The sequence below is a fragment of the Carlito syrichta genome, unplaced genomic scaffold (assembly GCF_000164805.1).
Source record: "Carlito syrichta isolate Samal-C Ts95f unplaced genomic scaffold, Tarsius_syrichta-2.0.1 Scaffold92608, whole genome shotgun sequence".
NCBI lineage: Eukaryota > Metazoa > Chordata > Mammalia > Primates > Tarsiidae > Carlito > Carlito syrichta.
In genome coordinates this window covers 419,359-444,337 of record NW_007036704.1, presented here as the reverse complement: position 1 = coordinate 444,337, position 24,979 = coordinate 419,359, and the positions used below count along the sequence as shown (strand labels likewise).

Genomic DNA, 24,979 nt, shown 5'->3' with positions numbered 1-24,979 from the left:
GGGCAACATGGTGAGACCTCATCTCTACAATAAATCAAAAATTAGCTGGGCATGGTAGCGCGCGGTAGTTCCAGCGACTTGGAAGACTGAGTCGGAAGGATCGCCTGAGCCCAGCAGGTTGAGACAGGAGTGGCCGTGAATGTGCCACTGCACTCCAGCCTGGGCGACAGAATAAGACTCCAACTCAAAAAAAAATTAGTTAAAGTGGTAGATTTCTTTAATGGTTAAAATAGTTTAAATGGTATATCTTACCACAATTTTTAAAACATGCCTGGAAAAGATTTTAAAGAGAGAAAGCGAGAGTAAGACTGAGCAGGAAGGAGATAGGAGGAGGAGAATGAAAGTCAAATAGGACTTGGAAAAAGAGAAGTAGGTAAACTGAATTCAAGGTAAGATTAAATGTAACACAGCAAACAAATAGGCAAGGCAGTTGGGGAGGGTGGAATAAAACCATGGGCCTTGGGGGCGCCCTGAAGGAAGAAGGTGGTTTACAGAAGAGCAGAGAAAATGAAGTGAAAAGGAAATGAGTGGCAAAGAGGAGGCAGCAGAATAGGAACATGAGGAGAAGGAGACAGCCTGGGAAGAAAAGGCGAAAACAAAATGCACATTTAAACAGTTCCTAAAAAAAAAAAAAAAAAAAAAAAAAAAAGCCAGCTCCTCAAAGAGAAAAACATTACATAGTCATGATATCAGTCTGAAAACACAATATTAAATGAAGCAAAGCTGTTCCATCAACAGTAACGTGTTGGCTTATTCATTCTGGCCCCCCTAGGGGCTTTGCTTCCCTTCCTGAAATTAATTAAAATGATGTTGGTCACGGATAGTTTTAAAGGTCACCTTTCCGTTCCTTCTTCCTTTAGTGAAGTGAACAAAGAGTGATTCACATGACTACCCATCAAAGGAGACAGAAATTTTGCAAGAAAACCAAAATAATACTTTATGAGGTGCCGTTTTTATCACGACATTAAAAATGTAAAGTGGTAAACCAAATAAAATGCTCATTACTCAAGTTCAAGAAGTAAATGCAGCAATTGAGCACTGACGCCTACAAAATGAGGATCCATGTTGGAGGAATTACTTATTAAATAAAACAAGCAGTTCCCTCTCCCTACCCCACCCCACGCAAGGTAGAAACAAACAAAAGTAGGCCTCACCCCATGCATGTGCAGCATATCAATTCCAAAATGCGCTAAGTGCTTGGCCAAATAAGGATCCAAGACCGGTTCTTCTTCTTGAAAAGAATAAACATCTAGAGAGAGAAGAGAAAGTAAGCACTGAGATCTGTCTTCAAGCCACTGAACAGCCAACATATATTTTTTGACGGCCTACCTTACACCAGGCTTGGGAGATATATCACCAAATAAAACAAAAGCTTCCTAACATTCTACAGGGGAAAGATAGATGATAAACAGTAAGACAACATGTAGGTATATTTTGTAAATATACCCATTTGTCAATTCTTTTGACAGTTCAGAAAGTTTTTTTAAGTTTCCTAAAACAAAGTAAAATATCTAAAGTTAAAATAATTTTAAATTAGACAAATATAAATGCTTCAACACTTGATTTTTCTAACCAAAACCATGGTGGCATAGCTCTCAGCACTGGGTGAGGGAAGGGTGCTGAGGAGAGGGTGATGGTCACTTGCTTATGACCTGGAGGTCCTCAAGGCGCGAGAGAGAACACACATCCCCTCGGGGGCAGTTTGTGAGGTCCAGGACAAAGCCAAATCTGTCTGTAGAACCCTCTATACATTCCCAGACCTATCACCTCACCAGTCTTCACCTCCCACCTGCGTCCCCACATCCCTTCTTTCCCATCTCCGTGTCCACATCTCACAGAACTGTTGAGAGATCTGCAAAGACTGTGTAGCACTTCCCAGATGGGTTCACCTCCCAGCACACACACAAAACAACGATGCGTTTGATATTCCAGAGGAACTTAGGAGGTTCCAGGCAACCCAGGCCCTGCCCCACTGGCCCAAGGCTCAGGGATCTGCATCTTGGCTGCTTGTGGCACACCAGTGTTGGGAAGCTCTGTGCTGAGGTGGACAACTACTCTCCTGAGAATCATAATATCCCACCTAGCAACATAATGCTTTAAACTGAATCTGGCTTCTCAAAGTGGGGTGTATGGACTCAAAGCAGCAGCATCACCTGGCAGTTCATTAAAAATGCAGAATCTCAGGCCACACCTCACCTCAGGCCTACTGAACGAGAATCTGCATTTTAACAAGATCCTCAGGTGCGCAGTGACATTTGAGAAGTGTCCAGAGTCTTCCAAAGCTATTCATTGCCTCAACTGTCCTCACAGAGCAGTGCAATGAGAGAGAGAGAAAAAACAGACATGTTCAAGCCCATCTTGCAGATAAGGAAGAGAGGCTCGAAGAGGTTAGATGATTTTGCCTCAAATCCCAACAAATCCCAAAGGTAGTCCAGCACCCAGGCATTCTGACTCCTGGTCCAATCCTCTTCCAGCTATCCCATAATATTTTTAAAGATGTATCAGGATACTAATATTGTTGGTGAGGTACCATCCTCGGTCCTTAACAGGAATGAAAACTCAAAAATCAAATTCAGGAATGCTATTTCAGCATTCCTAAACTTGAAAAGCAAAATCAATGACAAGGAAAATAGATATAAAGGAGGATATCACTCCTTAGGACAATAAAAGACTGTCTAAAGAGTTTTCCACTCCTTGGAACACCGCTAGGGAAAATATATGCTGACCTTCTGATCCATACCCAGATATGTGGAGACTCACAGCTCCCCAAACGAAGTTAGTCTTTCTATTATTAAAAACACTAGCATTTTTTCCTTCACCTCTTCCCCTAAAGGCTCATTATAACTGTGGGTAGCAGTCCTTATTTATATGAGAGGGGACCCCCAAAAAAACCCAGAATTTATTTATTAAAAATTGTGCATTTATTCCCACATGTTTAAACGTCAGTCGCCTTCAAAGTACCCTCCATTTGATGCAATACAGCTATCATGATGCTTTTTCCACTGCTCAAAACAGTTTTTGAACTTGCTAATTTTGATGCCTTTTGGTGCTCTATCATTTTTTGTTTCATCTGTTCCACAATGGCAAGATTTTATTCTTTGAGGATTTTTGTCCTCCAGGGAAACAAAAAAATTTGCCTGAGGTGAGATCAGGTGAATAGGGAGGGTGGGGCATGAAGGTCACACGGTTGTTGATCAAAAACTGCTGAACATGCAGAGAGGTGTGATCAGGTGTGTTGTCATGGTGGAAGAACCAGTCACCTGTTTGGCACAACTTGGGATGTATCTTCCACAAATCTTGACACAACCTTCTCAAAACTTCCAGATAAAAACTTTGGTTGACCATTTGACTCGGAACAAATTCTGAGTGTATACAAGGGGCCCGCCCTCCAAAAGATAATTCTGGGTTTGTGGGGATCCCCCCTCATATTATTAAAATATAATTCAATGTTCTCAAAAGCAAAAATAAAAAATAAAATCCCAGCCCAATTAAGAAAACAATTTCCAAAAAGTTTAAATACTAACCAAACGAAAACCTTTAAACTAAGAATTTGAAACAAATATGTCAACAGTATTTTTAATCTATGACTAATGACAGAAAAATTCCACTCACATACTGACTGGGAGATGAAAACGGCACTCCCTAGGCATTTTTCTTTTGAGTTACCATCAATTAGTGAGATAGTTTGAAGACATGAGACTTTAAGCTCCTTTAGAAAATAATAAAATTGGCCGGGATCGGTGGCTCAGCCTGTAATCCCAGCACTTTGGGAGGCTGAGGTGAGTGGATTGCCAGAGCCTGCGGGTTCGAGACCAGCCCGAGCGACTTGGCGAGACCTTGTGTCTACAATAAATCAAAAAATTAGCCAGGCATGGTAGCGCACGCCTGTAGTTCCTGCTGCTTGGAAGACTGAGACGGAAGGATCGCCAGAGCCCAGCAGGTTGATGCTGGAGCGGCCGTGAACATGCCACTACACTCTAGCCTGGGCAATGAAGTGAGACTCCATTTCAAAAAAAAAAGAAAAAGAAAATAATAAAATTGCTAGGCTTTCACCATTGGTATTGGCCTAGGATTTTGAAATAGTGAAAATAAAATAATACAGATCTCTACAGTTCTTCATCTATGATAGCCCCTTGCCACATTGAGAAAATAATATTTTGTACCTCCAGGCATTAACTGCTCTAACGATACAACACGATTTGGTCAAACACTATAGTTACTTCTTACACTCCAATGACAAATACAGTCTAGTAACTACAAGAAACCTAAAAACAAACTGTGATCCTAAAGACTGCCGATCACAAAAAAATTATAAATATATGTCACAGAAAAAAGTTTTATGTGAACTCAATGGGTGAAAATGCTGCCTTCATGTTTTTTTTATTGAGAAATTCATTTGATGTCCGACTTCAGCTTAATAAAGTCAGGTCTTGGCTCAGAGACGATGGTAGCAAAGAAACAATGTCTGACAAGTGTCACCCTTCAGACTCCCCAGCTTGGCCTAAAACTTGGAGTCAAGAATCACAGAGAAGGAGTTCAAGAGGGATTCTCCCAGGAATAGCCCAAGCAGTGTTTTGTGAGTAACTACGTTCATTTTAGAAGTAAACCAGTCACTTTTTCATTTCAAGTTATATGACAAACGAAACCACAGAGAGCGTGAGGCAGCAGTCCACAGAAAAGATAAGTGAAAATTTTTAGAACAGAAATATCCATCCAGGTGATAAGCATGTTAGAAAATAGTATGTGCAGTAAGCTCAAAGATTAATTAAGGAAAAAGTTAGAGTAGAGACAGAGACTAAGAATGAAACTGGAACCAAGATTGAGAATTGGTAGGGAATGATATAAAAATGGTAATAATAACTTGCAATCTCCGAATAGAATTTTTTTTCTTTTCATATCTGTTGTTTTAATCTATCTATTCATTCATTCATTATTTATTTTAGTTGAGGTCTCACTCTGTTAGCCAGGTTGGAATGCAGTGGCATATTCACAGTTCACCACAGTCACGACCTCCTGGGCTCAGGCAATCCTTCCACCTCAGCCTCCTGAATAGATGGGATAACAGCTGCATCCCACCATGCCTGGCTTTTAAAAAAAATTTTATATTTTTAGCAACAGGGTCTCACTATGCTGCTCAGGCTGGTCTTGAACTCCTGGACTCAAGCAATCCTCTCTCCTCGGCCTCCCAAAGAGCCGGGATTATAGGCGTGAGCCACCACACCTGGCAATCTTTTCAGTCTTTCCAAATATATCAACATACTTTGATTGAAAAAAATGTTTTATAAGTAAATCCCAAAGATTAAAATGATACTATTGGATGGTATGCTGTTAGGACTAGTACGGCTGCCACTGCTCACCTGTGTTTAGCCACATAGATTCACTCACTAGTATTCATCACATTCAAGAGTCTCATCAGAGTGCAACTCTGACTCTAAAATAAAATAAAGCAAAATAAAATAAAAAGAAAGAATCAGAGGAGATTTTGTTGGTGTATCTGTGTTCATTTGTTTACTCCACATTTACCGAGCACCTGCCAAGAGCAAAGAGCTCTGCTAGACACTGGAGATATAATAGTGCCCAATAAATGTGGCCCTTCTGTCCTGAATGACCCCATTAAGCAAATAATTACAGGATTTGGTGAAAAGTACCACAAGGGAGCAGCATGAGAAGCCACAAAGGTGTACAGTGGGGGCACAAGCCAGGACAAAACTCGAATAAAGCAGTCAGTGCCTTGATTTCAAACCCTGGGGCTGTGAGAAACTCAAGAGAGCTTATGCCCAGGTCAGAGGTAAAGATGACAAAAAAGAAAGAACAATTTGAGATGCTTTTGAGCTGATACGGTCATTGAGATGGGCAATTCCACAGCTGCCTTGGGCATCCCTAGAAAACTCTCCTGCAATCACCCAAGACACTGAAGCATCTTCCTAGGGAAACTAGTTTCCACGCAGAAGAAAAACACACCCTCTCCTGCCTCCACTGCACCTAGCTCCCTGCTCCCTTCACCCCACCCCCACCCCCGGCAAGAACCTCATCCTTGCTTCTCCAGAACAAAGTTTCCTCCCACAGAGGAAAGCTTTTTGTTTGTTTGTTTGCGCAGTGATCTGTTCCTTGGTTTGTTTGTTGCTGTACCATGGGGACCCAGAGTAGAATTTGATATGAGGCCCCTAGTTACTACACATACCACCACTGGTCTAGCATGTGGAATAAGGGCTTCTTTGAAGAACTAAAATCGAAGGTGAGTCCTCAGAGATGAGTAGGAGTTTCTCACTAAACAAATATATCCTTACTGGGGGAAAGGAAACCAGGACGGTCAGATCACACCACCATTAAAAAGTGGAGTCCACAACCTTGGATTCCACGTTCACCAAGCAATCTTCTAAATATAAATCAGCTTCCCACAGGGAAGGAATGTACTGGTCAAGCGGACATAAACATCCCACTTACTGGCATTTGTGCGTCTCATTATGACCTAAAAAACAAATGCCCTGACTTTGAGACTTTGCCTCCAGTGAGTTGAACTGACCTGAGGGAGCCTCGCAAATGTGGAAAAGACTAGAACATCAGTAGTGGTATCTTCACCCGAAGATGGCTGTCCCACCCCTAGAGGGAGGGCACCCTGCCCTCGTGTGCCTCAATATCGACAAGGTTCACCATTAGAATTTAAGGAAACTTTATGCGTGTTTTTGTTAATTTATGTGCCTTTTAAATAAACAGTAAGTTACAGCTAGCAATCTATTAAACAGATGTAAAGGAAACCAAAACAGAATGGATGCAGGCCCAAACTTTACCTGTACGATGACCATTCATATACCTAATCCTGAATGGTGCCTCACATCTTTAAAATAAAACAAATTGCCTTTGGGAGGCTGAGGTGAGTGGATTGCCTGAGCCCGCGGGTTCAAGACCCGCCTGGGCAGGCAAGACCTCATCTCTACAATAAATCAAAAAAATGAGCCGGGTGTGGTAGTGCGCGCCTGTAGTTCCAGCTACTCGGAAGGCTGAGGCGGAAGGATCGCCGGAGCCCAGCAGGTCGAGGCTGCGGTGGCTGGGAGCAGCCGCTGCACTCCAGTCTGGGCGACAGTGAGACTCCAACTCAAAATAAAATAAAATAAAATAAATTTAAATTTAAAAAATGGACACATCTCATGAACTAATATGAAATGATAATTAGACAGAAAATTATGATTTTTATTAAACCAACTCTATACAACCCCACAGGAATCAAAACCTGACCTTTTTTAAAAAGTTAACATTTTTTCTGCTAAATGAATTCAAGAACCCTCAACACAGAGTGTATAACGTGCATTGTTATTGCCCAATGTTTTATACTTTCTATGACTGAAGTAGGGGTATGCATTCAAATACTCTTGGCCAACCACCGTGGCTTACGCCTACAATCCCAGCACTTTGGGAGACCAAGGCAGGAGGATTGCTTGAGCCCAGAAGTTTGAGATCAACCTAGGAAACACAGCAAGACCTTGTCTCTACCAAAAAATAAAAATAAAAATAAATTAGCCAGGCATGGTGGTGAATGTCCTATAGCCTCAAAAAAAGAGTAAATTTATAAAACGAAATACTCTTTTTTTTGAGTTGGGGTCTCACTCCGTTGCCCAGGCTAGAGAGTAATGGCACACTCACAGTCACCCCAGCATCGACCTGCTGGGCTCCAGCGACCCTTCTACCTCAGCCTTCCAAGTAGCTGGAACTACAGGCATACCCTACGACACCCAGCTAATTTTTTATGTATTGTAGAGATGATGTCTCGCCAAGTTGCCCAGGCTGGTCTCAAACCTGTGGGCTAAACCAAATATTTTTAATTGTATGAGAAGAAAAATCTTAAAAGTTCTCCCTCCTTTACCATACACACACAAAAAGCTGAATTATGGCAGATAATGTGTTAATATTCTTAACAGCCAGAGTTCTTTAAAACCAATGAGAAAAATAACTTACCTACACATACACCCACTAGAAAATCGGCCTAAGAAACTTAAAAAAAGAACTACGTGACCAAAAATACCAAGAAAAATGTTCAGCTTCACTAGTAAAGCAAATTAAAACAAGGTATTAACAAAGACTTTTTTAAAAAGTCTTAATACAAAAAGTTGTCAAGGATTTGTTGAAATGGACTGCTTGTGGGAACATAAATTACTATTACTGTTTAAAGGAGAATATCAGCAACTGAAAATTTTTAAGATTCAACAATTTTTTCATAGGAATTAATCTTAAAGAAATAATTAGACAAACACCCAAGGATTTGCACATATACACGGATGTTCATCAGAATAGCAAAAAAATATAAATAAATAAATAACAACTCACAGGGCAACAGATCAGATTTATGGAACCATCATGAAATACTGAAGAATATTTAGCAGCATGGAAAAAAGATAATAATATCAAATGGACAAAAATAAGAAGTAAACCTTTGTAAAGTATGATTCAATTTTTATAAAAATGCAATGTGTGTGTATAAAAGTTGATTAAGCCCTTAAAGACTCAAAGAAAATACCTAAATTATTAACAGTGATTAGTCTGAAGAAATGGTAATGCTAGTGGTTTTTATTTGTCTATACTATTCTATTTTCTACACATTCATTAAACATCTCTTGACTGCATAATGAAGGGGAAAATATAAAACTCTCCTTCCTCAAACTGAAGGAAAAGATTTACTTTATCAGTTTAAAAATAAGTTTCCCATCAGGAAAAAAACTTCCAGAAAATTAAAGATGCACAAAGAATAGAATTAACCTTTGTCTTTACTAGTAGTAACATTTAAATAGAATCTAATTATAGTCATGTTCTCAATAACATTTCAGTCAACGGCAAACCCCACATACAATGGTGGTCCCATAAAATTAAAATGTAGCTGAAAAAGTCCTATCATCTAGCGATGTCATAGTCACTTTAATGTTGAAACACAATGCATTTTCATGTGTCTGTGGTGATGCTGGTGTCAATAAATCTCCTGTGCAGCTAGTCACATAAAAGTCTAACTCATACAATTATGTATAGTATATAATAATTGGTAATGATAACAAACAACTGTGCTAGTGGTTTATGTATTGACTACATTTTTTATCCTTATTTTAGAACGTACTCCTACTTATTAATAAAAAAAAAAATTAACTGTGAAACAGCCTTGGCCAGGTCCTTCAGGAGGTATTCTAGAAGACCTTGTTATCACAGAAGATGACAGCCCTATGGGTGTTGCCGTCCCTGAAGACTTTCCAGTGGAAAATCTTGTGAAGGAGGAAGACAGTGATATTGATGATCCTGACCCTGTGTAGGCCTAGGCTGACGTCTGTATTTGTGTCTTCATTTTTAACAAAAAATTTTTACAAAATAAAAAAAATTATAAATAGAAAAAAGGTAATACAAACATAAAGAAAATATTATTGTATAGCTGTACAATATGTTTGTGTTTTAAGTTGTTGTTACAAAATAGTCAAAAAGTTTAAAAATTTAAGAAGTTTATACAGTAAAAAAGTCACCATAAGCTATTATTGTTTGATTTATTATTGAAGAAAGATAAATATGTTTTCAGAAGTTTAGTGTGGCCTAAGTGGACAATGTTTGTAAAGTCTACAGTAGCATAAAATAACGTCCTAGGCATTGACACTTACTCACTACTCACTCACTGACTCACCCAGAGCAACTTCCAGTCCTGTAAACTACATTCATGGTAAATGCCCTTTACAGGTATCCACCTTTTTAATCTTTACACTGTGTTTTTTGTTTTTTGAGTCGTCCGTCGCCCAGGCTGGAATGCAGTGGCACACTCACAGCCACCCCAGCGTTGACCTGCTGGGCTCCCATGATCCTTCCACCTCAGCCTTCCAAGTAGCCAGAACTACAGGCATCCACTACCACACCAGGCTAATTTTTTAAAAATTATTTATTGTAGAGACCAGGTCTCACCAAGTTGCCCGGGCTGGACTCGAACCCACAGGCTCAGGCCAACCCAAAGTGCTGGGATGACAGGCTGAGCCACCGAGCCCGGCCTACACTGTGTCTTTACTGCAGCTTTTCTATGTTTAGATATGTTTGGAAACACAAATACCAGAGTGTTACAGTTGCCTACAGTATTCAGTACAGTGACATGCTATACAGTTTTGTAATCCAGGAGCCACAGGCTCTACCCTACAGCCTAAGTGTGTAGTAGACTATGCCATCTAGGTTTGTTTAAGTACACTACATAATAGTCACACAACAACACATTTCTCAGAATACTATCCCCATTGTTAAGCAACACATGACTGTATTTAAATGCTTATATACAGCTGGCTCATTTAATAAAAGTATCCGTACCTAATATATGTAAGATTTTGTATAGAACCCAAAGATAAGTAAGACATAGACTTTAAACAACTGAAAATTTAGAACCAAACATATATACAAATAGTTATAGTTTTCAACAGGTTGTTCTGAGAACTGGATTTCTAATAACTGGTCCTATAAAAGCACTACACAAGACAACATAGAAAGTAGGAAAATCTGACTTATTCTCCCCTTGCAATTTTACCCCCCACCCAAAAAAAAAAATGTTACACTGCAAACCTTTCTACCTGTAACAGCCTAAAAAGACAAGGAGAAAACCTTATACAGCAGTCACTCAACAACACTCACTGAATGACAACCACCTATAAGCACCATGCCGTAACCCTGAATTTCCTCTTTAAATTCTCAAAGATTTAGCCAGGGGCAGTGACTCACGCCTGTAATTCCAACACTTTGGGAGGCATAGGCAAGAGGATTACCTGAGCTCAGAGGTTCGAAACCAGCCTGGGCAACTTGGCATGACCTCGTCTCTATAATAAATTAAAAATTAGCCAGGCATGGTGGCAAACGCCTTTGGATCCAGTTACGTGGAAGGCTGAGGTGGAAGGGTTGCCTGAGCCCAGCAGGTCAAGGCTGTGGTAGCCATGAGCGTGACATTGCACTCCAGCCTGGGCAACAGACTAATACTCTGACTCAAAAAAAAAAAAAAAAAAATACTGGAAGATTTAGGATGAGCCCCGGCTTGTGTGCAGGTTTACCAACTTTGGGGGTAAATGCTTGATGCCAACCGGGCTCAGTGACTCAGCCTGTAATCCTGCGCCTTTGGGAAGCTGAGGTGAGTGGATTGCCTGAGCCCATGGGTCCGAAGACCCGCCTGGGCAGCAAGACCTCATCTCTACAATAAATCAAAAAACCAGCTGGGTGTGGTAGCACACGCCTGTAATTCCGGCTACTTGGAAGGCTGAGGCAGAAGGATCGCCGGAGCCCAGCAGGTCGAGGCTGCGGTGGCTGGGAGCGGCCAGTGCACTCCAGTCTGGGTGACAGAGTGAGACTCCAACTCAAAAAAAAAAAAAAAAAGTTTGATGCCAGCACCTGGGACTCCTTGAGCTACTTTTCTCAATGAGTTAAAATAATTCCATAAAACATTCTACAAATTCTCCAAAATATGAAATAAAAGAATCCTGACATGACCTAACTGCCAGTCCCAAATTATAAAATGAATGAGAAACTAAACCAGATCAATGGAAAAGCATCGATTGGTGAGAAGGGTCCCTTTATTTAGTGAAAACCTTGGCCAATTAACTCTGAGGCAGGCTAATTCACTTATAAAAAGATAACAGAAAAATGAAAAAAAGAGAAGACAGATGTCTTTATATTTCTCTTAAAAACAACATCTTATCTTAAAGCAAAGAAGACAGAGACTAAAAAAAAGATGGAGAAGACTGGGCTGGGTGTTTCCAGTGATGATGAGATGATGGGTCCTTATAGCCACTGCTCAATGTTTAAGTCCCTCATTACTGGCCCTGATATTATTGCCCTATTCCCTCACAAAAAGCTATTTATTAACTGTACCTCATGGCCAAAAGCTTACATTTTAGAGCATAGTGCAGGAGAACAAAAAGAAACAACTGACTCTGAAACTGACAGCATGAAGAGGAAACACTTGTAATGCTCCCAAGAACGTGGACTCCATCACTGTCGTGAATCCCATCACTGTCGGGTGATTTCAGGGACTTTTGCAACACACAGCATCCTTTAAAACTCATCTTCTCTGTAATTGATCCATTTGTTCCTAAACCGATACTAATCCCCACAATAGATTCCAGAGCTTCCTCCTGCTGTTCTAACATGGGTCTGATTATGCACACTCACTTCACAAATTCTGCTTCCTACGTCTGTCCTCCTAGCCAAGAGATACACAGAAGGATAATCACAATGGCAGCTAATGTTTACTAAGGACTTACTGTGTGCACTGGGCTAAATGCTTTATGCACATTTACAAACATAGGAGAGAGGTACTTACCCATCGTTATCCCCAAGATGAGGAATCTGAAGCTTTAGGAAGGATTAGGAAACTTGTCCAAGACCTCATGGCTAATAAGAGGCAGAACCAGGATTCAAACTTGGGAATCTACACCCTCCAACCATAGGGACTAAGAGATTGGTTAAATCCTAAAGGAAGCCACCGCAAATCCCCAAATTCAGTAAAGACACACTCACTCACCTGCCCCGTCAGGAGTGATGGTTCCCAGTTTCACAGCAAGTGGGTAGCCCATGTCTCTGTAATGTTCCAGAGCATGCCCATTGCCCCCGGAGCTGTCAAAGAACCACTTTCCACACAGGACAGAGCCATCCGTCAGATTCAACCAGAGATTTTCACGTAGGTCACATCTGGCACACTTCCAACCACTGGAAAGCCATTGAAGAACAGTCAGAACAGCTGGGGTAAAATTTTTAAAAACTGGCATCTAAGAAAACAGAGCATCTCAAGCAGGTAACAAACGCTCTGTGGACGCAGAGACTGGAGCTTCCCCATATCTCCCCTCAAAGGGTTACTGTTGAATTCCCAGAGTAGCAGGGTCACTCAGCATCCTGCTTGCCTTCCATATGTGGACTCGCTCCTCCCGGTATCTCCAAGATGGAGATTGAATAATGGTAGTGACGTGTAGTACGACGTTTGCTCAACCATGTTTCCGTCATTTTCTTGGACTGTCCTGCCTGTCACATGGTGACGCTCGCATTCATTTGATTAACGCCATCTTTTGGGAAAATGTCTTGCTTAAAATGTGTACACAATTTTTTGGCATCCCCGGTATTAAGGATCTCGTGTGGATAAACACCTAAAGTTCTAAAGTACTAATCACACATAGTAAAACTAGTTTAAGAAAAACCCTGCTACATTGCAAATCTAAATTAATTAGAAAGGAAGCCAACTTAACCAAATGCTAAATATCAGCTATGTGTCAGGTACCTTATAGAAGTCTCATCATTTAATTATTTTTTTTTTTTTTGAGGTGGGGTCTCACTATGTGGCCCAAGCTAGAATGCCATGACATGATCATGACAATCACAGCTCATGACAGTCTCAACCTCCTGGGCTCAGGCAATCCTTCCACCTCAGAATCCCAAGTAGCTGGGACTTCAGGTGTGCGCCACCACATCTGTTAATTTTTTTGTAGAGGTGAGGTTTTGCTATGTTACCCAGGCTGGTCTTGAACTCCTGGGCTCAAGCAATCTGCCTGTCTTGGCCTTCCAAAGTGCTGAGATTACAGGCGTGAGCCATCACTCCCGGCCTCATCTAATAACTCCCTTTCAGCATCATTATAATAATCCCCATTTTTACAAAGGAGGAAACCGAAGCCCAGAAGAACACTCCTTTCCTAAGACCACACAGAATGTGAATGCAGTACAATAGTCCAGGTTCAATCAAATCAGACCCATTCCTAATCCAGCTGCTCCAGCCTCTGTAAACACACCAGCACCTAATAAGAGGTGTAATAAGGTACCCCAAAGAGCATATCAACAAAGAGTGACAACCAAAAACGGTTGTAAGTTGGATAACCCTAGAACAGACTCTAAATATAAATATAATTTGCCTGTTTTGGAGGTGGTCCCAGGGGAGCAGGAAAGAGAGAAAAGAATGGACAGAAAGCCGGTACAGGGCGTGTCAATGAGTGAATGACCACTAGGGTCCACTGGGGTTCAGGCCACCTGGAGGAGCAGGGAGCTGCCGTATTCATCCACCCACTCCATAGTCACTGGTTGAGGGCTGTTCAAGGAGAAGAGGGAGCTTTTTTTTCCTTGAGTTAGGAGTATCTCTCTGTCGCCTAAGCTAGAGTGCAGTGGCACAATGACAGCCACCCCAGCATTGACCTGCTGGGCTCAGGTGGTCCTTATGCCGCAGCCTTCTGAGTAGCCGGAATTACAGAAGCACACTACCACACCGGCTAATTTTTTTATTTATTGTAGAGACAAGGTCTCGCCATGTTGCCCAGGCTGGTCTCGAAGCGGCAGGCTCAGGCAATCCTTTCACCTCAGCCTCCCAAAGTGCTGGGATTACAGGCTTGAGAAGAGGGAGCTTTAACTGTGGCATTTCTGATGGTCCCATGCACCAGCCTAGCTGGCTTCAGCAGCAGAGAAAGACCTCAAGCAAAGAGTTACAAGCACTCACAACTGACAGCTCTAGGGGTAACGATCTGGACATGTTCAGCGTCTACTACAACAGCACAGACAATTTTAGAGCTAAGTTTTCTTATTTTTCATAAAAGGCATCGGGTAAGAAAATGTGTAACAGCTAATTCAGAGAAGAAGTCGAATATCAACTATTCCTTTGGCCAGTTTGAGGAGGTAAGGCTCCATTTTGCTATTGGACTCTCACCTGGGAGGAATCCTGACTCCATTGTCCAACTGGGTGAGGTTATTGGCATATTTAGATACCGGCAACTCATTTTCCCATGTGTCTGGGTCTTGCTTTCTGTATGGAGATTTTGAGCTGAGAACTGCATCACAAGCAATTGTGACCTATAAGACAAACCCAGATACAATGTATGAACACAGTTTGAGTGGATAGTAACTTCTAGAAAGTGAATTAAAAGCTTATTCGTAAATACAGCTTAACATAAGAAAATGTAAACAGCATAGGTACCACAAGAGTGAGATCCTGATTTCCTGTACTTTCCTCTGGATCTAGCTGGGTTTTGTGCTCGGCCTACAGTTTGTTGTATTGACAATGGCAGGGATAGTAAGGAACTAAATTAGGTTTGTAAGCTCAAACTTAGGCGTCCGATTTGACAATTCATACCACTTAGCAAGCAGGCTGAAAAGTATGAGGCCAACAATTTACAAGAGTGAAATTAGATGCAGGAATGCCTAGGACTTACCCAAGTGTTGTGTTTTCCTCCTAACAAATGGACACCCAGGTATCCAATATCCTCAACTCATCACACAATGGCGTGTGGTCAAAGGCACTTAAATGGAATGTAAGCAGCATGGCTCCATTTCTTAATCTGGTGCAAATGTGACCCTGGGTGGGGACATGCCTAGGTGTCTCTGTGCCAGATTAGTCCACATCATGAGCAAATCTGTGATGTCCTACATGGTACCACCTGATCACAGTGGAGGAGGAAAACAGACTCTCCACCTTCTCCCAAGCCAATTGATCCTGGCCATAAGCCTTACCAAATTTGCTGTTTATTTGATGTTATAAACTATTTCTAGATGTCTTTTAAACACTTATATTCTGAAGGTCAACTGGTACAGCCGCTTTGGAAAACAATCTGGCAGTTCTTCAAATGGTCAGAGTTACCACATGACCCAGCAATTCTACCCCTAGACATATATCTAAGAGGAATGAAAATATGTGTCCACATAAAATGTGTACAAGCTGGGCTCAGTGGCTCAGCCTGTAATCCCAGTACTTTGGGAGGCCGAGGCAAGTGGATTGCCTGTGCCCACGGGTTCAAGACCAGCCCGGGCAATTTGGCAAGACCTCGTCTCTACAATAAACAAAATAAAATAAAAATTAGCCGGACGTGGTAGCACGCGCCTGTAGTTCCAGCTACTTGGAAGACTGAGGAAGAAGGATAGCCTGAGCCCAGTGAGTTGACACTGGGGTGGCAGTGAGCGTGCCACCGCACTCCAGCCTGGACAACAGAGTGAGACTCCGTCTCAAAAAAAAAAAAAAAAAAAAAATGGAAGCAACACATGCCTATCAATGATAAATAGAATGTAAAATAAAATGTATGTTCATACAATGGAATAATATTATTTAGCAATAAAAAGGAATTAAATACTGATACATGCTACAACATAGATAAACTTTGAAAATATATGCTAAATTTTTAAAAAGTCAGTCTCAAAGAGTAATGTATTGAATGACTTCATTTATATGAAATGTCCAGAATAGGCAAATCTATAGCAACAGATAGTAATTTAATGAGTGCCAGTGGCTGGGTGGGAGGAAGGGTTGGAGGGTGATGGCTAAGGGGTGTGGGTTTTTTGGGTAAGAAAAATTTTAAAATCAGATGATGCTGATGGACCTTCAACTGTGAACATAATAAAAGTTACTGAAGTATGAAAAAAAATTTAAAACCAAATTTGGCTGGGCGCAGTGGCTCACATTTGTAATCCCAGCATTTTGGAAGGCTGAGGCAGGAAGATCACTTGAGTCCAGGAGTTCGAAACCAGTCTAAGCAAAACAGCGAAAACTTGTCTCTACAAAAAAAAAAATCAAAAAAAAATTTGGTGGCATGTGCCTATACTCCCAGCTACTCGGGAGGCTGAGGTGGAGAGGATCACCTGAGCCCAGAAGGTTGAGACTACAGTGAGCCATGACTTTGCCAAGGCACTCCAGCCTGAGTTGCAGAGTGAGACCCCGACTCCCCTCCCCAAAAAAGAAAATTATAATCTACATTACCAACATCTTGTACAATGAACTGACTATTTTCCCTGGGTGGCACTGGCAAGTGACCCTAGAACCAAGTAAGAAATCACGAAGGAAGTTCCCTCAATCAAACCCCGCAAGCAAGTCCTACAAGTCCTGCAACCAAAATACAACCAGAATCTGCCTCCTATGCATTCCAGTCCCACCCTCCTGGTCCCAGCCACCATCACAGTTCCCTGTGGCTACACAACAGCCTCCTCACAATCCACAATCGCCTGTCCTCCACCCCTGCCCTTCTTCTGGGCACAGCAGCCAGAGTGATCTGTTGTGAGAAGTAGGGCCTATCCTTCCCCAGCTTAAAACTCCCCAGGTTTATACTGAACACTATCGACGGATGGCACTGGGCTGTGCAGTCAGGAATAAGGAAGAAGGGTCCCTGCCCTCAAACAGCTTATAATCCATTACAGACCAGAAATTCCAAAAATATATTTAAACCTTTCAAAAGAGATCTTCCAATTTATCTCTTATGTTGTATAATTAGTTTTTCCTTTCAACTGTAAAAATCCGTTCTCTACCATATTCCAAGGATGCCCACAGAAAACAAGTTTGAGTGTACCACAAGTCCCTTCCACATTTTATGGGTTTGGGACATGCCACCTCAGCATTTCTGGCTATACCATCCTAATCCTTTCAGTATAGCCTATTATAAGCTCCATGTTTGTTTCACCAGCTAACTACATCATTTCTCTGTCCTACTCAGGATATGCTCCAATGCGTTAGATCTTTAAGTTCTCTAGTATGCAAAGCATACCGATTCTGAACAAGATTTGGACATAATCTTCTCTCTTTTCTTCCTATACCTTTCCTAGTAACACCCAATAAAGCATCCTTAGAGGGTTCAATATCTGCAAATCGATAAACGTGATCTATCGCATAAAGAGAAGCAAAAATTAAAACAATATCATCTCAATAGATGCAGAACTGGCATTCAATAAAATCCAACAATCTTCCATGATAAAATTCCTCAACAAACTAGACATCTAAGGAACATATCTTAAAATAATAAGAGCCGTCTGGGCACGGTGGCTCAAGCCTGTCATTCCAGCATTTGGGGAGGCTGAGGTGACAGGATTGCCTGAGCCCACGGGTTCAAGATCAGCGGGCAACTTAGCGAGACCTCATCTCTAAAATAAACATCAAAACATTAGCCAGGGTTGGTAGCGCAGAACTATAGCTCTGGCTACTTGGAAGGTTGAGACGGAAAGATTTCTGCAGTCCAGTAGGTCAATGCTAGGGTGGCCATGAGCCCAGCCTGGGCAACAGAGTGAGACTTCAACTCAAAAAAAAAGAAAAAAAAAGAGTTCAATCCCATTCACATTAGACAAACACACAAAAAAAAAAAAACAAAAAAAAAAAAAACAAAACACGGCCTAGGAATATACCTAACTAAGGAAGTGAGAGATCTCTACAAGAACTACAAAACACTAATGAGTGAAATCGTAGATGACACAAATGGAAAAACATCTCATGTTCATGAATCAAAGCAATCTACAGGTACAATCCTGATTTTAAAAAAAAACCAATTTCGTTCTTCACGAAACTAGAAAAAAAACAGTCTTATGAGCCAAAAAAGAACCCTAATAGCCAAAGCAATTCTAAGCAAAATGAACAATTGAGGAGGCATCACACTGCCTGACTTTAAATTATATTGTAAGGCTATAGTTACTACAACAGCATGGTACTGATACAAGAATAGAGAGATAGATCAATGGAACAGAATAGGGAACCCAGAAATAAAACCACATACCTATAACCAACTGATCTTTGACAAAGTCAACAAAAATAAATAATGGGGAAAGAACACCCTATTCAATAAATGATAATGGGAAAACTGACTAGCCATATGCAGAAGAATGAAACTGGATGCTTATCTCTCACCATACACAATAATTACCTCAAGATGGATTAAAGACTTAAATGTAAGACCTGAAACTATAAAAATCCTAGAGAAAACCTAGAAAACACTCTTCTGGACACTGGCCAAGGCAAAGAATTTATGATGAAGACTCCAGAAACAATTGCAACAAAAACAAAAATTTAAAAATTGGGCTACATTAAACTACGAAGCTTCTGTACAGAAAAAGAAATAATCAACAGGGTGAACAGAAAACCTACTGAATGAGAGAAAATATTTGCAAAGTATGCCTCAGACAAAGGGTTAATGTCCAGAATCTTCAAGGAACACAAACAACACAACATTAAGGAAAAAAATAGCCTCATCAAAAAGTGGGCTAAGAACATGAATAGACACTTCTCAAAAGAAGACACACAAACAGCCAACAAACATATAAAAACATGCTCAACATCACTTATCATCATAGAAATGCAAATTAAAACCACAATGAGATAGCACCTCACATCAATCAGATGGCTATTATTAGAAAATCAAAGAACAACAGTTGTTGGCATGGTTTTGGTGAAAAGGGAATGCCCATCTACTGTTGGTGGGATTGTAAACTAGGCTAACCTCTTTGGAAAACAATATGAAGATTTCTCAAAAAATTAAAAATTTAATTACCATTCGACCCAGAAATCCCACTACTAGGGATCTATCCAAAGGAAAAGAAATCAATATATAAAAAGAATATCTGTACTCATATGTTCACTGCAGCACTACTAATAGCAAAATCATGGAGCCAACCTAAATGCACACCAGTGATTAACTGAATAAAGAAAATGTGGAATACATACACCATGGAATACTACACAGCCATAAAAAACAATGAAATCATGTCCTTTGCAGCAACATGGATGGAGCTGGAGATCGTCATCCTAAGTAAATTGACTTAGAAACAGAAAACCGATCGGGCTCGGTGGCTCAGCCAGTAATCCCAGCACTTTGGGAGGCCGAGGTGAGTGGATTGCCTGAGCTTGCGGGTTCGAGACACACCCAGGCAACTGGCGACACTGCGACTCTACAATAAATCAAAAACTAGCCGGGCGTGGTAGCACGTGCCTGTAGTTCTGGCTACTTGGAAGGCTGAGGCAGAAGGATCACCAGAGTCCAGCAGGTCGAGGCTGCGGTGGCCGGGAGTGTGCCGCTGCACTCCAGTCTGGGCAAGAGAGTGAAACTCCAACTCAAAAAAAAAAAAGAAAAAGAAAACCAAACCCCACATATTCTCACTTATATGCGGAAGCTAAATGGCCACAAAGATGGAAATAATAGACAATGGGGACACCAATAAGGGGGAGAAGAGAATGAAGTTAGGGTTCAGAAATTACCTATTGGCTAAAATGTCCACTTTCTGGGGATAGGCCACCTGAGACCCAATCCCCACCACTACACAATATATCCATGTAATGAACACACACGTGTACACCATGAATTTAAAATGAACATGGGGAAAAAAATCCTTAGACTTCTAAGCCGCTATAAAACACTGACCCAGTTTTTCAAAATATCATCTAAATAATTTAAAGACCCTTTTTATTGTTCATAGCTGAAGGTCAGGATCCATCATCCTTTAATTACACTGTGAATTATTGTTCCCTGGATTTGTTATCTGGAGTGAAGTGAAAAGACCTTGGTACGATTCCTGTCTCCATCCCCAGTCCCCATAGGCCTCAAGTTCAGTGCTACACTGGAACCAGCTCAAACTGGCTCATGAATCCATCATTAAATTTTAAGAAATTTTGCAAGATCGTTGCTAAACAAAGCCATTATAAAAGTTAAATTTATAAGCTTACGATTAAATAAAATATTTAAAAGGCATTTATATTTTACATATATTTATAAATCTTATAAATATGTATATTTAAAGATATATATGTATATTCAAAATTTCTTCATTTCCTAATTGTTTTACAACTGCTTATGTATTCACTCTTGAGGTTATTCTATGTTAGGTGAACAATGGAAAGTCTATATAATGTTCTGCTACTGCCAATCTCTCTACCAACAATGCATTCAGTGATGTCACACTGTCAGCCTGAAACCAGCCATGTCGGGAGTATTTGCACCATGAAATCAGCAGATACTATAAAACAAAGCTTTTTTCTCTTCAGGAAACCTATTGTTAAACATTTACAGACACACCATCGCTTCAATCCCTGATGTCTAAAATGAAGACACTGGATTTCAGGCTCTGAAATCCCTGCTGAGCTCACAGTGCTATGTCTCTGTGCACCTGCATCTCTCAGAGGTGGATTAACTTTATGGTAGAACCTACAGAGTAATATCTCTCTGAAACGGAAACTGTTCTGTGCTGAGATGCCCAAGATGAAGGAAGAATCACCTGGTGAGGTGTTTTCAGCTCATTTTTGTCATTTAAAAGTATAAAAAGATAATCATCAGATATAAAAAGTGTAGCAAAAGCATGAAAAAATATATAGTAACTAGCATGTTTTAGGAAGTTAAATTTTATCAGTTATTATCAGATAAATCTAGGGTTCAATTTCCCCACCATCTTCCAAGTAACTTTTTTCTTCCATTCTTAAAGTATGTCCTAATTCTAAAAGACTTTGTAAAAATCATGATATCTCTTGCTAGATTCAAATTTCTATAGCATTTCCCTTTTAAATAAAAGTATTCACACTTCAAACTATACTTGGAATACAAAAATAATAAAAGGAATTCTTATCAACTTCTTTCATATGAAAACCTCATGAGGGAATGAGAGGAAAATAATTATTCTTAACATTTATGTACTATATGCTTCTTTACCTCTCTGATAGCAGAAGTAAGAGTTGTATTAAACAGGACAGTAAGAAATCTCAGTATTACAGAGATATAAGCATTAGTATATAATTTCAGGTAATGGGATGAGGTAAGGCCATTTTGTGCACTAATATATTTTATCCTTGGTAACGGCCACATGAGTCAACACAGCGAATTGGAGAAAGGAAAGGTAATTTAATTCTACATGCCTTGCTGAGCACTGTGCACTTAGTACTAAATGGATGTGTTACATTTAATAATTAGAAGAATTACAACAAATCAACACACAAAATTCTCATTTCTGTGGTCTTAGATGTCAAGTAGATCAGGGGCAAAAGAGGTTGGATGGGAGAAACCTAGTCCCTCATGACATAGAAACCCCAAACACAAACGTACCCTGTTGGCAGGGGCAAGTGAGCAGATGGCCGTAGAAATAGTCACACAACGTCCTGAAGATTCTGAGACCTAAAGACTCGGCTTTGGCTCTGGCAAAGTTTGAAGAGGGAAAAAATAAACTGGCATGTCTAAACTCCACCCACCCTGACCCCACTGCCATCTGTGGCCAGGCTCTGGGAAGTCAAGGTATGCACAGAGTGGAAAAGAGGAAAAAACAAGGGAAAAGAAAAAAGGAAAGAAGACAGAGTGGTGGAGACAATACAGGAAATGAGGAGAGGGCAGGAAAAACACTAGGGTCCTCACAGGAACCCTGCATCTATGACAGCATGCAATATCAAAGGAAACCTGGCTCTCCCATCTCACCACCACCAGCCCCAGCTCCAAGTCATTCTAGAAAACTAAGGTCCTTCCACAAAAAATGGATTTAAAAGAAAGAAAATAGAAGGGAAGGGGATGGGGTGAAGCTCACTACTGAAAATAACTAAAACTTAGGAAGTAGTCTTAGTCCACATAGGTAGCAAAACCGAAAAGGCTCATTTAATCCCAGAGCTTCCACAGACCTGTGATTTGTAAAAGTTTGGTTTTTTTTATAACTGTGCTGCTGTTGTTTTAGCAGTGGAACACTTATTTTTTTCAGGCAACATCTTACATGCAAGGTCAATAGACATGATAAAAATACTGTCATCCCACTGGGGACATCAATAAGAGGGAGACAGGAGGGTTAGAACTCAGAAATTACCTACTGGGTATGATGTTCACTATCTGGGAAATGGGACACCTTAGACCCAATCCCCACCACTACACAATATGTCCATGTAACAAATATATACGTGTCCCCCCAGAATCTAAAACAAAAATGGAAAAATTACTGTCATCCCTCAGCTCAGAAGACAGTCCCTCTCCAACAGGTTCTGCATCTCTGGTTATACACAGTTTGAAAATTTAAGCAGCCAATTGTTATTCAGGAGACAAGAAGCCAGCCCAACCTGGAGGAGATCCGCCTAATGAGAAACGAAACCAAACCCACACTGGAAGTAAGAGGCAGCATGAAGTATGCGTGGCCCCATGAGACCAAAATACAACCCTGCAAGACCCTTGTCACACAAGAGAAGAGGAATGTGCATGTTCGAGCTCATTCTTATCCTCTTCTCTCACTCAACCCACCTTCCCTACCCGCCCCCCACACGCACACCGCACACGCACACACACCTGACACAGAGAGTCACGCGCATCTAGCTAGCAGCCGTGCACACTCACTGACCAGGGCTGGTAACTCCTCAATATTTGGTAGTGCTATTTCATAGTGGTCTGGGAATATAACAAGTTTGGCTTCATCTTCATATTCATAATCTTCGCTATTTAAATCGTCATCAGTATCTAGATCTGAGGAGAAAAAAACAAAAAACAAGAAGTGAGGAAAGTAACATCTGACACTAAGGCAGCACTCACTGGGAAAGCCAGAAATCTACAGGGATTAAACACCAAGGGCATGACATATACCACTTCCTCCTCTGACAAGACCATCCATCTGCCCCAAACCAGGAATAGCAGGTCTTTCCATCTTTCCTAAGTTTTGAATACTTAGTTATCAGTGACTGATGTATGAAGAAGACTGAGTCATATCATAAAGCTTTACAGTTAAAATAGACATATGAGCTAGACACTCAATTCTTAGAGACTGGCAACGGAATAGGTTGGTACTTATGATGTGTTGGGTGCCTGGCTCTTGATTTCACATGAATGGGCTGGATTTTTTTTCTCCCAACACTTTAATATGAAATAAAGTATGTGGATTTGAAAATAGATAAACCTAGGTTCATTTCTGGCTGCAAAATTTAATGTTACTTTGGACAAGTCACAAACTCTCCAAGCCTTAGTTTCCTCCTTTGTAGCATGAATAGCACTTATCTCACACAGTATATATAGGTGATAAATGAGAGCTTATGGACAAGAGTCCTGGCATATAATAGGTAGTCAATAAATGGTAGTTATTATTTAAAAATAAAATCTCTCTCCTTCCCTCTCTATCTTATTCTCTCCCTCGCTCTCCAAGAGTTATTGAGACATTGCATAGCGGACTAGAGGGGGAAGCCCTAATGTGAGAAGTCCTGTTGACCTCCTGTTGCAGAGAATTCCCAGCAAGAAAGATGAGCTCTTCTAGCTTGTTATCTACCAAGTCATCACCTCTTTGCTTGGCTAATCTCTGGTAAAGGTTAGGTGAAGGCTCAAGGAAATGTCTTGTCATAATATTTACATGGACATTTCAGGCTCACATTCACAGGAGATGCCAGCATCCCAGCTCATATTTGTATATTTGTATGTTTGGAACTATGGTGACAAAGAATTATCAAGCCATATTCCACTCACATGCACATAAACCCACATACAAGCAGGTGCACACACACACAGACTTGGGTTCTGTATTTTACTAGCCAAAGCAGTTGCCTGAAAACTAGAGAATCTAGATTCTGTTATTACCTTATTATATGCCTTAGACAAAACCTAGTATATTTCTGTGTACAGCTCTGCTCTTGAATTCCCAAAGGTAGGACCATTTTAAGTAAAAAAAAAAAAATAAGATACAGCTAAAATACTAAACATTTTAATGAAAGCTTCTAAATATAAGAATACCAAAATAAAGAACCAGACAACATTGTTAGATAGTCATAGAGGTGAGATTAATTTCACAAAAAGCAATGTTAAAGAAGATTCTACGAGTTAAGTAACATTAAAGGAAATCATTCAAAGATACCCTATGTTATAAAAATCTGAATAGTTCAATATGTATAATTTTTTTAACATTTGAAACCTAAATGTTTAATGCGAATGGTATTCAACTCAATGGAATGTTACTTAAGTTGTAGTTATTTACACTATGCAGAAACACGGAAATGTGTGTGCTGTGTTAAAATATAAAATTTATTATGCTTATGGACAAAAATTGGAAGGAAACCTGAACAAATGAAACTAAGGAGTGTGTGAACTTTAGTCTTAAAATTGTGTTGATTGGCCGGGCGAGGTGGCTCATGCCTATAATCCTAGCACTTTGGGAAGTTGAAGTGAGAGGATTGCCTGAGCCCAGCCTGGCAATCTGGTGAGATCTCATCTCTACAGTAAATCAGAAAATTAGCTAGGCATGGTGGTGCTTGACTATAGTTCCAGCTACTTAGAAGGCTGAAGCGGAAGGATCGCCTGAGCCCAGCAGG

The 24,979-nt window shown here is 40.5% G+C and overlaps 1 protein-coding gene across 1 annotated transcript in view; it reads right to left on the bottom strand.

Moving 5' to 3' along the window:
* The window catches only part of USP13 (ubiquitin specific peptidase 13 (isopeptidase T-3)), a 102,099-nt gene that overhangs the window by 59,277 nt on the left and 17,843 nt on the right, over positions 1 to 24,979 (bottom strand). The window contains exons 3-6 of the mRNA XM_008060529.2: positions 23,035 to 23,156; positions 14,657 to 14,799; positions 12,503 to 12,687; positions 1,155 to 1,249 (exon numbers count right to left, since the gene is read on the bottom strand). Of these exons, the coding sequence (XP_008058720.1) occupies positions 1,155 to 1,249; positions 12,503 to 12,687; positions 14,657 to 14,799; positions 23,035 to 23,156 (545 nt within the window). The remainder of the gene's footprint in view (positions 1 to 1,154; positions 1,250 to 12,502; positions 12,688 to 14,656; positions 14,800 to 23,034; positions 23,157 to 24,979) is intronic.